This window comes from Physcomitrium patens, chromosome 22 (genome assembly GCF_059467195.1).
Source record: "Physcomitrium patens ecotype Gransden chromosome 22, ASM5946719v1, whole genome shotgun sequence".
In the NCBI taxonomy this organism is placed as follows: domain Eukaryota; kingdom Viridiplantae; phylum Streptophyta; class Bryopsida; order Funariales; family Funariaceae; genus Physcomitrium; species Physcomitrium patens.
The window spans coordinates 11,953,735-11,968,294 of NC_143431.1; the positions used below are offsets into that span (position 1 = coordinate 11,953,735).

Below are 14,560 nucleotides of genomic sequence, written 5' to 3' on the forward strand. Positions count from 1 at the left end.
ATTTATATCCTTGATAGTATGATAAGAATGTTAACTTACTATTCTTATTTTGTTTTAGAAGTAAGTAGATTATCCTATTTCTATCATTGTATTTTGAAGATTGCGAACTATCTACCTTTAAATTAATATTTTTAATTTTTTAACATTGATTTTTATTTTTGAAAGAAGTAAATTATTTTTTTGTGTAGATATTTTTACTTGATATTAGAGATTGCAAATTATTCTCGTCTAGTTTGACTTCTAAATTTTTTTGATTTGTATTCAAAAGAAAAACTTTGCAATACTACTGTCTGAAAAAAATGAAAATAGTTTTGTAATAGGTACAAATCTTCACAAGCTTATCGACATTCTTATGGTAGAAATTTCATAAATTTTTTAAATGAACCATGTGATTACTTTTATTAAGCATAAAATGGTGAATTATAATTTTTTTAGTATCACAATATTAGAAGAGACTTCTAATATTTAGTGATGTTATTGAATGTATAAACTATCTTTTAATGTGTTTTAAATATTTTATTTGATTAGTATCGTAAAGGTACCTATTATAATCTAGTATCAAGGTGGACTTCCTATATTAGTATGGAACACTATGAATAGTTGATGAGAGTTATCAACCAACTTGAAATGAAATAAAGATTGTAGTATGTGGCAAATATTATTTATTGCATCTTGTACTTCTTCAATAAATGATAACTATTCCTTATAGAATTCTTTCTTTAATTAGGAGGTATTTTCATGGATATATATATATATATATATATAAACAAAAAAGTTTAATAAAAGATAAATATAATTAGATTTGATGATATTTTTTAGTAGAGCTTCTGAGCCAAAAATTTGACTCTAGACATGTTTGTAGTTAATTAATAGGTTAGAAACTTGGCCAACTATTTAGACACGTATTACACATGATAGTAGATTGTGATACAAGCTAATTATGTAGCACACACATAAGAAACTTGTCTTGCAAGTTGTCTTATCTTATCTTGTCTCACAAATTGAATATGTGTCAAAGATCTTATAGAACATCTCGACATGGCTCCTAATTAGATAGTATATATGGAAGCAAGAGTAAAGCCTTCTTTATTCTTGTCAATGCTCTTTTAATCTTTAGTCTTTTTTCAAAAGTCTTGAACTTCTTGTCTTTGACAATAGCCATCTTAGTTTCAACTTTATACAAATTTTGAAAAAATATAATTTTTTTTTAGCAATACAAGAGATTTTTAAGATTTTATTTATTTCAATTCATCTCTTTGATAATTATCCCTTCTCATAGCTTCAATAAGAATAATTGGTCTCTTATTGTTTATTTGAAAAGCATGTATTGTGCACATTGTTGTATTACAACATGGCCATAATATTTGATATAATTTGAAAAGCATGTATTATAGAGATGAAAATATTATAGTATAAAATTTTTCATTTTAAAATATAATAATTAATGATGTATTTAAAATAATAAATACTAAATTTTTTCTTTTTGGACCAAAAACAAAGCAAAAAAATTAGATTAGGAAAATTAGTATCATAGATATATTTAGGTAGAAGTAAATAGTAGTTTTTTAAAAAAAATAAATTCTAAAAAAAATAGATGTTAATATTTAATTAGGATTGGTTGAGAATTTGGATCAAAATCAAATTTTAAGATTCAAATCCGCCTTTTTACCACAAATGGGGATTTTTTCACAAATCTTAAAAAATAGTTGACTTAATTTAAAATATTTATAAAAAAATTTAAAACAAATAAATTATACAAAATAAAATCTATTTTCTCTAGAAGATTGATATCAAGGTTTAAAACGAAGGATAACTAATATTCAAGCAAATTGAGGGATTTTTTTTTAATTTAAAAATTAAAAAAAAAAATGCATAATAAAAATGAATAGATTCTATTTTTTAAAAAAATTAAAAGTCATTAAATAATATAATATTTATTGAGGTTTGAAATTTGTTGTAGGATTTATCTAAGATTTACTTAGGTTTTGATAAAAATTTAATTGAATATACTTAGGATACACCTTATGCATTATTTTTGGATTGTAAATCCAACTTCATGGTAAGACCAATTTCTTCTAAAACCAAATGTGTACTCTATTTTCAAGCTGATTTTTATAAAAACACAATACCCGCATCTGCAAAAACCTTTTAGACCAGTCCTTTAAAATTAAACAAGTTATAGCAATTCAAAGTCAATGATATCTTAAAGAAATTAAAAATAAAAAAAACCTCAAAACTTTATAAAGTTCTTGAGCTTTTTAGTTTTTTTGAGGTTGACTTTGATATTCCTAATTTGAGTTTTTAAAGTTCTTCATAGCCTCAATGTTAAAATCTGCCTCAAGATGCAATAGAGATTTGGTTGTGGAAGGATTTGATTTTAGTTTGAAGTTGGATTTATTACCAAAAAAATGCATTAGGAGTTTAGAAATACCTCCTTGGCATTCTTAAACAACCTTGTAAAGCTTGTTGCATTTTAACTACCTTCAAGTAAACCTTAAACAATCCTTAAAAATTTCTTATGAAATCCTAGAGAAATCATAAGTAAATCCTAATTTAATTCTAATAAATTCTAATTGAATTTTAATAAAAATATAAAAAACTTTAATCAAACCATGTTCAAATTCTTAATAAATTCCAAAAAATCTGCTACTGAATTTTAGATCTCAATAAATTTTAATTTAACAATTGATCTTAATTAAAAATTCTTAAGCTACTTATTTTACTAGTTGAAAAAAACACACAAAAACCAAAAAAATTGAACATATTGATTAAAAGAAATTGCTCTCAATCTGCTTAGATATTGGTTGTTCTTTTTTTTAAAATCAGTATTGACATTCTAGCATCAATTACTCTCATTTGAATTGTTCACTTGTTTTCAAAAAAAAATTAAAATGTTAGAAATTAGGTCAAATATTAGCAAAAATAATTCATTTTAATCCAGTTGGCAAATTTCTCAAAATTATACAAATTCTTATTAGTCTCAGAAATCTAATTTCAAGGACTTTAACACACTTGAATTCCAAATACTTTTAATTTGATCATTTAATTAAGTCGAATTTTAAAATACCCATCTAATACAATTATGTTTACAAATCTTAAAAAATTATTCTATAAATTTGCTAAAAATTTACAAAATTGACCAAAATATAAATTTTGTTTTATTCTATAAAAAATAGAATCACCTAAAATATTATCAACTTGAAGAAGCTCTCACAAATTCATAATAAACCCAATTTCTTCAAAATAATGGTAAAAAAAATACTATTAAGTTTTTTTCTTATATTCCATATTGTGATCAATAAAAAAATCTTATGTTTGCCATCGATACAAAGTTTTGTGCCATAGGATCTTGTTTTGTTTTTAATTCAAATAAGTCTTCTTCAAGTATTAATTTGTAAAGTTCTAGATAATTTTTATTAAAAGAGACTATTTAATTTTATCTAAAGATGGTTGTAATACTAAATTTAGTAATCTATTTTATTTTATCTTATTGATAGTCCTAAAAAGTATGTAGAAGTTCTTTTTAATTAAAATGCAACATTAGCAATAAATTATTTTTACTATCTTCTTAACTTTTATTTATGTTTTTAAAATAATTTGTTATTATATTTTAAAATAATTTCTTTCATAATATTATCTTTTCATTTTTTATCCGTCTTATAGCCATGTTATAATACAATAGTGCTCATAAGTTCTTCTAATAGCAAAGTTAACATTTTTCAATCATTGACAAAGTTTGCTTCTATCTACATACATTTTTACTATACTCCATATTCCCGACATATATTTTTTTTTTATGTTTCTTATATTCCTTCTAGTATATATATATATATATATATATATATTTTATCTATTCTAATATTTTGTTATAATCTAAAGATTCTTGTGGTTTACTCTAACAACATTTGCTGCAATTTTAGGCCTTGAGGGGGTTATTGTAGCAAAGTTCTATTCTTAAGTTCTTTCTTTCAAGATAAATTGTAATTTTCCTATTGCTTCATAATGAACTATTGCATATTTCTATACTTTGGAGTTTGAAATTCCTCTTAAATTAGTTTTAAAAAAATAAAGCTTCTTCAAGGCCATTAAAAAACCATGTCTTACAAATAACCTCAAGTAATTTACTTAACCTGCAAATGACAAGTTAGAATACCAAACTCTAATATCATGTATAAAAATATGAGAAAGTATATAGCTGAAATAGAAGCTTAATGATGTGAATAAAAAATGAATTCACCTTCCAATTAAGAAGGATTCAAAAGAATTAATTACATAAAGTAAGCCTTAGCTTTGGATTTTCATAATACGAGTTTGTAGTTTAATGATAAGGAATTTCTAGTGCAAATATACTAAAAATATCTTACATGCAAGATCCATTTTACTTAAAAATCATTGTTTTGTTATGCCACTTGTGACTATATGGTAGTACCACCAACTTATAGTAGCTATAAATCATCAACTAGTATGATCCAATGTCAACCATCCATATATTAGTCAAACACATGATCTTTGATAAAAATTATATATATATATATATATATATATTCAAATATCCTTTAAATATGTTTTATTTCTTTAAAGTAATATATTTTTATTTTGTCTTGATTTTTTAATTATAACTTCAATTAATGTAATTCAAAGATGCCACTTCCTAATAATGTGTTCATTATTATTATTATTATTTTATATGTATACCTACCTTTGATTCTTTGTTTTCTACATCTTCATTTTTATTTATTTTTTTATTTTTTTGTGTCATGGTTTATAGGTCTCTCACCATAAGCAGAACTTCTTATATATTTGGTTAAATTTTTGGTCATTGAAATAAATTGTTCAATTCAGGTTTACAAACTATTACTTAGACACTTTATATCTCTAAAAAGTGTCTTTTGTTTATTGCTAGTGAATCATAAATTTTTTCTATGGTTTCAGTCTTTATTGCTTGGAATGGTATGCATGCGATAAATGGCAACGTTTAAGAGATGTTGTTTTGAAATATAATCCTCAAACCTTATAAATTTATGTGAATACATGTTATTGTTTATTTGTCTAATAAAAATGGACAACTGGACTTAATTCCAAGTGCCTGAAAGAAGAGGAAGGATGCCCCTCAAGCTCATTCCCAAACAATAGCAGTTCACACACCTCACAAATCCTGCAGAACCTTATTACGAAAGGTCTCAAAAGCATGATTCCAACCTCATATTCCATTCCAAACCCTAACCCTAACAGTGTCTCTCACTCTCTTGAAACCTCAATGTCTCGACCTCTCTCGTAGCCATTCACAGTAGCCCAGTAAAAGAATTCCTACCTTGAGGCACGTAGCTTCCCATAAATTTTGCACCCGTCAGAATTCAGTGGAACTCACAGTATGTTGGAATTAGGGCAAGATGCACGAGAGCATGCTGGATCCAAGCCTAACTTGCTTTTTGGTCACAAGTACGTCGCAGAGTTTTTTTAAAGTTTTCTGAGAAGTAGTTCATTTAAAATTAAAAAAAAAAAAAAATCCTACCTCAGAAGTTCCATCTGCAGTTTGTAGCTCCGACATCCTACAGGATCACTTGCACGCAATAAACTAAACAAAATTATAATTCTTTGTTCCTCTGAACAGCCTCCACAATTTGGGGAAGTCAGTCACCTCGCGACAAACTGCGCTGAGTGACAGAACAAATTTGGACAGTGTGTGTCGCGGACTGGATGCGAGTTTCTAACACAAATGGCGGCATGGAATCTAAAAGATTATCCTCTGTTTCTGTGACTCGACAGCTTGAAATGGCTCATAGAAAGGACCAGAGCCCGAGAAATTCGAAACAAATCGACAAATTCTCTCTCTCTCTGCTTCGATGGCACAGCCTTTTTGGACATTCTAACTCCCAGATGAGCTCGTCGGCGCCGATTACAATGAACGCCTTCGCATCTCGCCATCGTACAGTCCGCACTCAAGTAACCTGTATCTCTTTTGTGTAAAGAACGAAATCCCTTCACGGAAAGCATGAGAAGTGAGCGGAATGCGGAGCACCATCTGTGGTTTTAACTAACAGCAATTCAAGTGCATAGCGAGCAAAACATGACGACCAGAGGTTGATTCCATAGCCAACTGATGATTATAGAGAGCATAATAATACACCGTCCGCTCCACAGCCAGGCGAGGGCGGGCTTTGATGTTCCTTGTCAAGATGCTGCACGAGACATTACGCGGCGAAAGGAGAATGGAGTGACCATTATGAGTGCACGTTCGTTCCCGGCGGCGCGAACTCTAATCATGATTAGTTTCTCATTAGAGTCGGATTAGGGGTTGCGGAGGGAAAGTGTTAATTAGCCCGCTCTATACAACCCCCTGGGTCCGTACCCTCCACCCTGGCTTGCACCTACAGAGATGCCGCAAACTTACTTTTTCTTTTCCAAGTAAAAGTAAACATTACGAGTTGTTCCTTCCCAAAAACAAGTATAAAAAAAAGCAGCCGCTTAGTTCTTCATTGAAATTACATTAATAACACAAAGATCACGGCATTTCTCTCTGAGTTTTCAAACATTAGAGCGTGAACAACAAGTTAAATTTCAAAATTTCAACAAAATAAGAGGGTTCAAAGAAAATACGGTATTAATTGAAGTTATGTATTGCTGGTATATTTTAGTATTTGTGAAACAATGTTACTTGAGGTAAAAATCATGATGGGGATAATTTTCTTGTAAACTGAAAGATGATTCACAATAAAATTGATGATTAATCCTATTTTATTATTTATTTTTTAATTTATTATTGAGCTTCTAAATTAAGTCTAAAAACGTAATGTAATATTGTTTTCATTTGCATGTGTTCCAAACTGTAAACAAGTAAAATTTACACATTGCAACATCTTTCAGTAAACGAAAAATATATCATGCATTTCAAAATTAAAGAACTCGTCTTTATTGTTACTCACAAAAGTTGGTTCTATCTATCAAAAATCATACTTCAAAACATGCAGTAAAAAAATTGAAATAAAAAAGCAGCATTAAACAAATACATGTTTGTTACCTCATTTTCTTAATTCAAATTATCTTGATAAATTCTGTAGATATATATATATATATAGTACTGAAATGTTGAATTGCTAAGTTTTGGTATTACAGTATTAAAACTAACTCTTTGCAATACAATGGAATTATATATATATATATATATATATATATATATGCACCAATTATAAAATATTGGACATCACATTGATTTTTTTGTGTGTATGCATTAACGGTTCTTTACAAAATATATATTTGAGTTGTTTTGATTGAGTTTGAATCAAGTTCAAACTATTAATTAAGAATAAAAATTGTACCTTACAATAGCAGCAACAACTACATACACATTTACAAACCAGTTAAGGGGGTTTGATATAAATAGTTACAAACATTAAATAATATGGTGTAACTCATGCTGAATGTGGATGTTGTATGAGTGGTTTTGATAATCAATATCTACAAGGGGACAACAGGAGGGGTCTAAACTTTTTAATTCTTTGACTGGTTGAAATTGAGAAGAGTTATGATTTTAGTCAATTTAAAGATTTTAAAATTGTGGCCTGTTACTTTGCCTTGCAAATATAAATACCTCCTTACAGTGTATTTTTGGCTTCAAAAACTACTGTTGACATTTTGGTCAGATGTAAATTACCACATTGATTGTCGTTGTTTTTTACTATTATTACATAGAATTAACATATTTTCATCACGAATTTATATAGAAAAATTTATTTTTCAAAATACTGATATTTAACTGTTGCTTAGAATTAAATGCTATTTCGTGATATTTTTTTCAAAGTAGAAAATGCATTTTTTTTGCTCGTGGCAATTAATATGCTGACAGTAAAGACCATATTCACCTCATGTAACAGTCAATATACCCCAAAAAATTATTAAACAACTGGCAATTTAAAGAAATCTTTCAGTGATGTAAATACTCTGTTCCGGAAAATTGACTGTAATTTGTATAGTTTCAGTGTACAAAATAGGGAATGGATTTGGTAACATCAATTTATTAAATATTAAATCTAAGTATAAACACATATATAATGATTTTTTGCAGTGGTAGTTGTGGATTCATATTCTCATCATTGAGGATCCCGACAAACATATAATTTCCACATTATTGAAGTCCCATATTCATATGGTGGGATTTAGCTAGTGACTATTATGGAGGTTGGTGGTGGTAATCAATATCCTTACCTTGAAATTATTATTATTACTTTCATTAATAATAGTATTATTTTCAATTAAAATTACAACTGTATTATTTAAAAAATGTGTAGTTAAAAATAATCAGGAAGCAATACTCCTCCTTCAATGTTGAGTACAAAGCCTACAGGGGTAAAGACATGCAGTACCCGGGATGGGAATTGAACTCTGCAGATATCATGAAGTCACCATATTGGGTGGTCCTTTGGCAGGGAGGAGCTAATGGTAAATTAAAGAGAGAAAGGGCGGGAGAGGTTGGGGCTAGTCCAGGTGGGTCAACGAGGGTTGCCGTGGCATCCTAGTCCCGCCGGCGGGAGTGGCTGATATTGGCCATGGCTCTAGGCTTGGGTTTCAGACGTGGCAGTGCTGACATATGATGGACTCTCATCAATACTACTTTCTTTTCTTTTCTTTTCTTTTATTATCATTATCCCTTCCCCCAACTGGTCCTGCCCCGTATTTAAACAGTTATGCCCTGTACACGGTCACTTAACTTTCTCTCTCTCTCTCAAACACACACACACGCACACTATATAGATGTTATTATTATTATTATTATGAACACAAGACCTATAAATGGCAGAATAGTAACTCACACTGTTGCGGATTCAGTGTGTAAGGGTTGATTTTTACTCATTTATAATCACTTTTTTTAAACAGCTTATTATTGTTGTATCTATTGTAATTATTATTTGAATCCAATGCCATAAAAGTTCCAACGACGTACAAAATTTGAAGTAGTCCAACATGTTTGTGTTTGAGTGGATGATAAGCAGGTCAATGTTTTTGATTTTTTCATTATATCCTTTATATATAATCATCTTTTTATTTTGAGTGCCATCTAGTACGATGAATTTGATGGAGAGAAGAACTGGGGTTTGAATTTTTGTTTTTTTGGGGTGCTGCCCGTGAACTTCCTGATCCACATGCAGCAGCAGAAGCGAGAGTTGCAGAATCACGGGAGGGGTGGGGGAGGTCGCAGCGCACGCCCACCCGGCCCGGGTAGTTTAGACCACCGTTGGCCCAAGTCGATTTTACTAGGGGTCAAAATCCCCACCCACAACCCTAATAAAGTCTCTTTTCCTGTGGTGCTGCCATCTACCCTGGTTGGCTGCGCAGTAACTACGTATTCTGGGCTGCAGTATAGTGGGACGAGAAGTGACGGAGCTTCGGGGTGGGTGGGCGGGGGGGGCGGTAAGTACCCCCGGACTTGACGCAGTAAATACGCCCATGAGTGGGATTATTACCAGAGCCTCGTCTCCCCGTTGCCAAGGCTCTTTGAGTTCTTACGCACTGGAGCTTCCCCTTCCCCTCGTCGACATCGTCGCTTCTTCGTCCTTCATTCTCCACTCAGGACCGTTTCGTCTTTGGATCGCGGCGCGTAAGGTCTGCTCGCGCAAGCGCGTTCCAACTTAGGCGCACCCCAAGATCCGGTTACGGTGTCTTGTGGCGCAGAGTGGAGTGGGTTCTGAATTTGGTTCTGCAGTGAGTGATTTAGGACGTCCTGATCGCTACATGTGGGGGGGCGGGCACTGGTGCGAGGCCGCGGCATTGCGTTAGGCGAGATGTGCATCGAAGTATTTGTGGATAATTTCGCGGGTTTTAAAAGATATGCAAGGTTTTATGATCAGAATTTGAGCAAGTCAGAGAGGCGAACATTAGGAATTTTTTTTTTTTTTTTTTTTTTTTTTTTTTTTTTAATTCTTCTCCTGGAGGTGTCGGTGAAGCGGAGTGAGATGGTGGAATCAATTGCGAGGTTGAGGAGAAATGCAAATTTAGGTTTCGGAATGGGAGATGTCTGAGGGTGGGCGGGTGAAGTCCTCTTGTACTGGTTGTTGGTTGCCACTTCTGAAGGAAGAAGGCGTTCGTAAGCAAGTTGTTGAAGACGGAGGAGGTGTTTCAGAGTGGTGGAAGGGTTAATAATCCCTCTTTAATAGTTCTCCGGGGTGGTATGGAGCCGATGTTCATTTGATAGGGGTTTGCTTCTCCTGAATACAGACCGGTCCATGTGCTGTATTGAGTATGCCAAGGATTTCGTGTGTCTGATGTATGGAATAGTCGAGTTCTTAGGTTCTGCCAGTTTCTTGCGTTAGTCGCAGTAACATTGGAGGAAACCTGGTTAGTTGGTCTCTTGGTCTGCTGAAAAGTTCCGACGAATATCTCCTACGTTGAAAGGTGCTGTGCATGCGCCTGTTCACGTGAGTGCTTGGCTGATAGTCCTCGTGTACGCGCGTCCTCTTTAACATCAAGAAATCTTCTCCTGTTCTTGTTGAAGTCGCTGGTCATAATTTTAGAAGATTTTCAGCTCCTCTAGCTGTTATAATTTCTGTCGTGCCTATAGGAAACTCGTAATCGGTCGCTGGCTTTCTGTATTTTTACGTTGAAGTTTCATTTTGAACCACCTGCCTTTCAAGTTCTATACACTATACCACATTGGCTTGCTCAAGGAATTTAGATGTATGAAATCCTGCCATTCACTAGTGACTCAGTACGTACACCATACTCTCTCTTGTCTTCACTGGAGTCCACTGAAGTCTTAAACATCGAGCTTGCCTAGGAGGACGTGCCGAATCCGAGCTCTCTCAGCCGTAGGTCTTCTCGTAGTGCCACCTCAGACCACTCGCAGTTCCAGCCATGCATTCCCGTGGTCGTGCAGTATGGACTCCTGCCGTTGTGAGTACCGAGACAATAGCTGGTTAGGCAGCTTGTAGGCACTCTTTCGATTGTTTCGCATGGAGAATTAAGCCTTTGTAGATCTGCTTCTATCATCTGAAATTTATTGGAGCCATTATAGGTCTGTGGAGGTGAATTCCCTTTTCTACCTGTTCTTCCTGTCTCATTTGTTCTGGGATATTTGAAGCGCGAAGTTGTTAGTTGAGGTCCTGCAGTAGGATACAATTTTTCAGCATGAGCCTTTTCTGGACACATGGTTCAAAGAGATCACTGTTAGTCATGAGCAGCGGCAGCCTACTTACCGCACAGATTTTATCAACAAGCATCCCCTAGGCCTGGATTGCTTGCCATTTGGAGTTTCCTACGTCTATCACCTGCGATTGGGGGGGACGTGCCTGCTGCAGCGATGAGTGCCATGATCCTTGTCATCGGAGTCTCTTTGCAACAGCGAATGCTACTTGCGTTTTCTCTCTCCTGCTTCTTCTTGTTCGTCTTGCCCCTCTTCACGTGCGTTGAATCTTCAATATCAGGTTCGATACTTGATCCTGCTCTCTCCTCCCTAACAGTAGGCCGACTTGTTTTGTGATATCCATGGATATTTCGATACATTTACTTCCGAAGTTTACACATATAGAATGGTCTTCTGAGCTGATTAGCTCCTCAGTTGGCCAATACGCGTTCAAAAGGCCATAGAAAAAATGTCAATCGAGTATACATAGACTCTCTACTTCCGACTCTGAATTAGTAGACTTGTTCGTTCCATTATCCAATCTAATTGTGCTAAGTGTAGATATTTTCCTATCATGAGAACTAATGCAGTACACTCCTGGTTACGAAGCTCTCGCTGAAATTTCGATTAAATATGAAGTCCGACGTGAGTGGTCAATCTTTTAGCATAATTTAATATACCGAAATGCTTAATCATATAGACCTTTTGAGGAAGAAACTCTTGAAGATGCATTCCAAATTCGTGTCAAAATGGATTCCTTGTTTGGCTGTTTTATTTATTTATTTATTTAAAGTCATAATTTAATTTTTTTTTGGCAATGATGAATTTGTCCACAGATCCTCTGAGTCATCGGTCATTGTCGGTAGCTAGAAGTCGAACTTAATATTAGGAATATTGACTTCTCATCTAGTCAGCAAGTCTGGAGTCCTCGGTAGATCTGAAAACATAAGCAGTCCTAGTTCGCCTTCAATGAGGTTGATATTTTTTTTCTTCTGACAGCCGCAATTATTTGTCAGGATCACTGTTCTGACCATCCACATCATTTCATTCGTGTGTTTTCAGGACTTCGAAGCGCGAAGAACGTTATGGACTTCAATTTCAACCAAACAGGGTCGACGAGTGATTCCCCCAGTGTTGCAGAGATAACTCCAACTTCAAGCGGAAGATCTGTGAAGTATACGAATCGTAGATTGCTGGATGGTGGTAAGCAAATCTCTTTCGCACTCCGTTTGTTTCGATGGTTCTGTGGTTTAACTGAACAAGGAACAACCTGAGGCCGGATGAATGGAAGCGGAACTATAAAGGGTATAGATGGATTTATATGTGGAATTTTGGGTTGATTGCAGAAATGTGTACAAAGTTTGACATAAGCATATTTCAAGGGCCGGGAAGCCCGTTGCCGAACGGCATACCAACATTTAGTGTTCAGATCTTCAACCTATGCACAGTAGGGTGTCCGATATCCAATGTGCATGTGGCTTGTGGCTGGTTCGCGTCGGCCAAACTTGTCAACCCCAAGGTGTTCAGAAGATTAAAATACAATGACTGTCTTGTAAATGATGGCAATCCCATACCATATGGGGATAGCATCACTTTTCAGTACGCGAACTCCTTTGCATACCAACTGAGAGTTGAAACTGCCGTCACGTGTAAATGGCCATGACTGCTACTTCATGAAATAAAAGTAAATTCTCTTCTTTCGTTTCTAATTTAACTTCCTTTTTAAGTTCATAATCCTTAGAGTCTGTTCTGGTTGAACCTAAAATTTGCTTGACGTTGATGTGAAATCGCGGGCTGATGCTTTTTTTCTGATTTTCTTTTATTATAATCATGCCCAAACCTTACAAATTGATTGAAATTACTAGTAGTATTCTTCAATAAATCCTTTAACATGTCTGCGATCAGTGCAAACAGCGAGCTGTTCTATACTGTTTTGAACACGTTAGTGCGAGAACGAAGAGAGATTGGCATTTTGGTTATGCATCTAACAAGGTAAAATTTTAAAAATATAACTTCACATGTCATGGTTATAAGTGTTCACCAGTTTTAGGGAAGGTGAGAGCTGGTCATTTTCATGTCTTTACACTTCTCAGTTGTTCAAATGCAGGGTTGAAGTGGAGGTTAAAGTCACCTGGAAATATGCTAAGCCCAGATGAGATGGTTCAAAGGATTCGGTACACCAATTGTCGAATCGTAGCAACTAGTAAGTGTCCTTTCCCATGCAGTTGCTATGGGCACTGTGAACACTCAATGTCGAGCGATTACGGGTTTTGATGGTCTCAGCGGACAGGTGAATAATGGTTCTTGTGTGTTATTTGCAGACCTGTGTTCAAACAAAGATATTAGCATATTCCAGGGCCGTGATACCTCCTCTGGCATCCCACAGTGCATTGTTCAGATTTCCAACACTTGCCTGTCCGATTGTGCCCCATCAGACATCCATGTGTTATGTGGCTGGTTTGCTTCGGCCTTGCTGGTCAATCCCAATACTTTTAGGCGCATTGGATACAATGACTGCCATGTAAATGGAGGTAATCCGCTTAGGCTTGGGGACATCGCTCGGTCTGAGTTCGCAAACTCGTTCATGTACTCCTTGAGGTTCAGATCTGCAAAGTTTTGTTTATCGAAGTGATGCAAATTAAATTTTTCCTTCCCATCTGCGACGTTAGAATTGACGAGGAACTGGCCTTAGTCAAACTTATGCTTGGGGTTGTGGCTCGTTCAACTTACTAGAATGCATCGGACTCTTATGACGACGACCATCTGACTTCCTCCAGCATTATGTCCTAGTGTTTCCTGTAGTGTTGCTTAGAAGGAGAGCAAAGCCTGGCCAGTGGAATAATCGAGTGTACATTGTGGGTGATATTGCAGATGTTTGCACAAAGACATTAGCATTACTCAAAGACAAGATGGCTATGTGGGAAAATAACCCAGAACATTGTGTTCGGATAGTGAACACTTGCATTATCTGTTGTGCTCCCTCAGACATTCAAGTGTACTGTGAGTGGTTAGCTTCTTCCCACCTCCCAATCCTAACATCTTTGCACGAGTTGCCTACGACGACGTTTGCCTTGAGGAACGGGGTAGGTCTTTAAAGCACAGTAGTGTCATCCAGTTTGACTATTCCAGCTCGTTTATGTACCCACTATGCTTCAAGTCATCCTAACTTTGTACATAATATTTTTCGTTGTACATAATATTTTTTCTTTCCTCCTATGAAATCAGCATGGCTACTGCAGCTGCAAAATATATACTGTAGTTGGAAATGTATGTTTTGGTGTTTCTCTCTCATACACAGTTTGTATATGTAATTATGTAGCTCTTTCTGTTGCTACTTCTCCCAATGTTATGTACATTGTTTAGTATCCAAATTCAGTCTAACAGAATAATCGCTTGTGAATGCCACAACCTGGATTAGATATCTAATCACTGCTAATTGTGCAAGCT

The 14,560-nt window shown here is 34.5% G+C and overlaps 1 protein-coding gene across 4 annotated transcripts; it reads left to right on the top strand.

The window, feature by feature from the left end:
* The first annotated feature begins 9,483 nt into the window (after positions 1-9,483).
* Positions 9,484-14,334, top strand: LOC112274748 (protein TAPETUM DETERMINANT 1). 4 transcript variants are annotated; one of them, XM_024504464.3, is made up of 5 exons: positions 9,484-11,414; positions 12,176-12,316; positions 12,460-12,797; positions 13,221-13,316; positions 13,985-14,129. In XM_024504464.3, exons 1-3 carry the CDS (start codon positions 11,291-11,293, stop codon positions 12,774-12,776), a joined length of 582 nt encoding a protein of 193 aa, XP_024360232.1. In that variant the 5' UTR covers positions 9,484-11,290; the 3' UTR covers positions 12,777-12,797; positions 13,221-13,316; positions 13,985-14,129. The 4 variants fall into 4 exon arrangements, with proteins under 4 accessions (XP_024360232.1, XP_090102361.1, XP_090102362.1 ...); XM_090246235.1 differs by lacking the exon at positions 13,985-14,129 and adding an exon at positions 13,435-13,478; XM_090246236.1 differs by lacking the exons at positions 9,484-11,414; positions 12,176-12,316 and adding an exon at positions 13,435-13,644 and having other exon boundaries at positions 12,658-12,797; positions 13,985-14,334.
* The last annotated feature ends 226 nt before the right edge of the window (positions 14,335-14,560 follow it).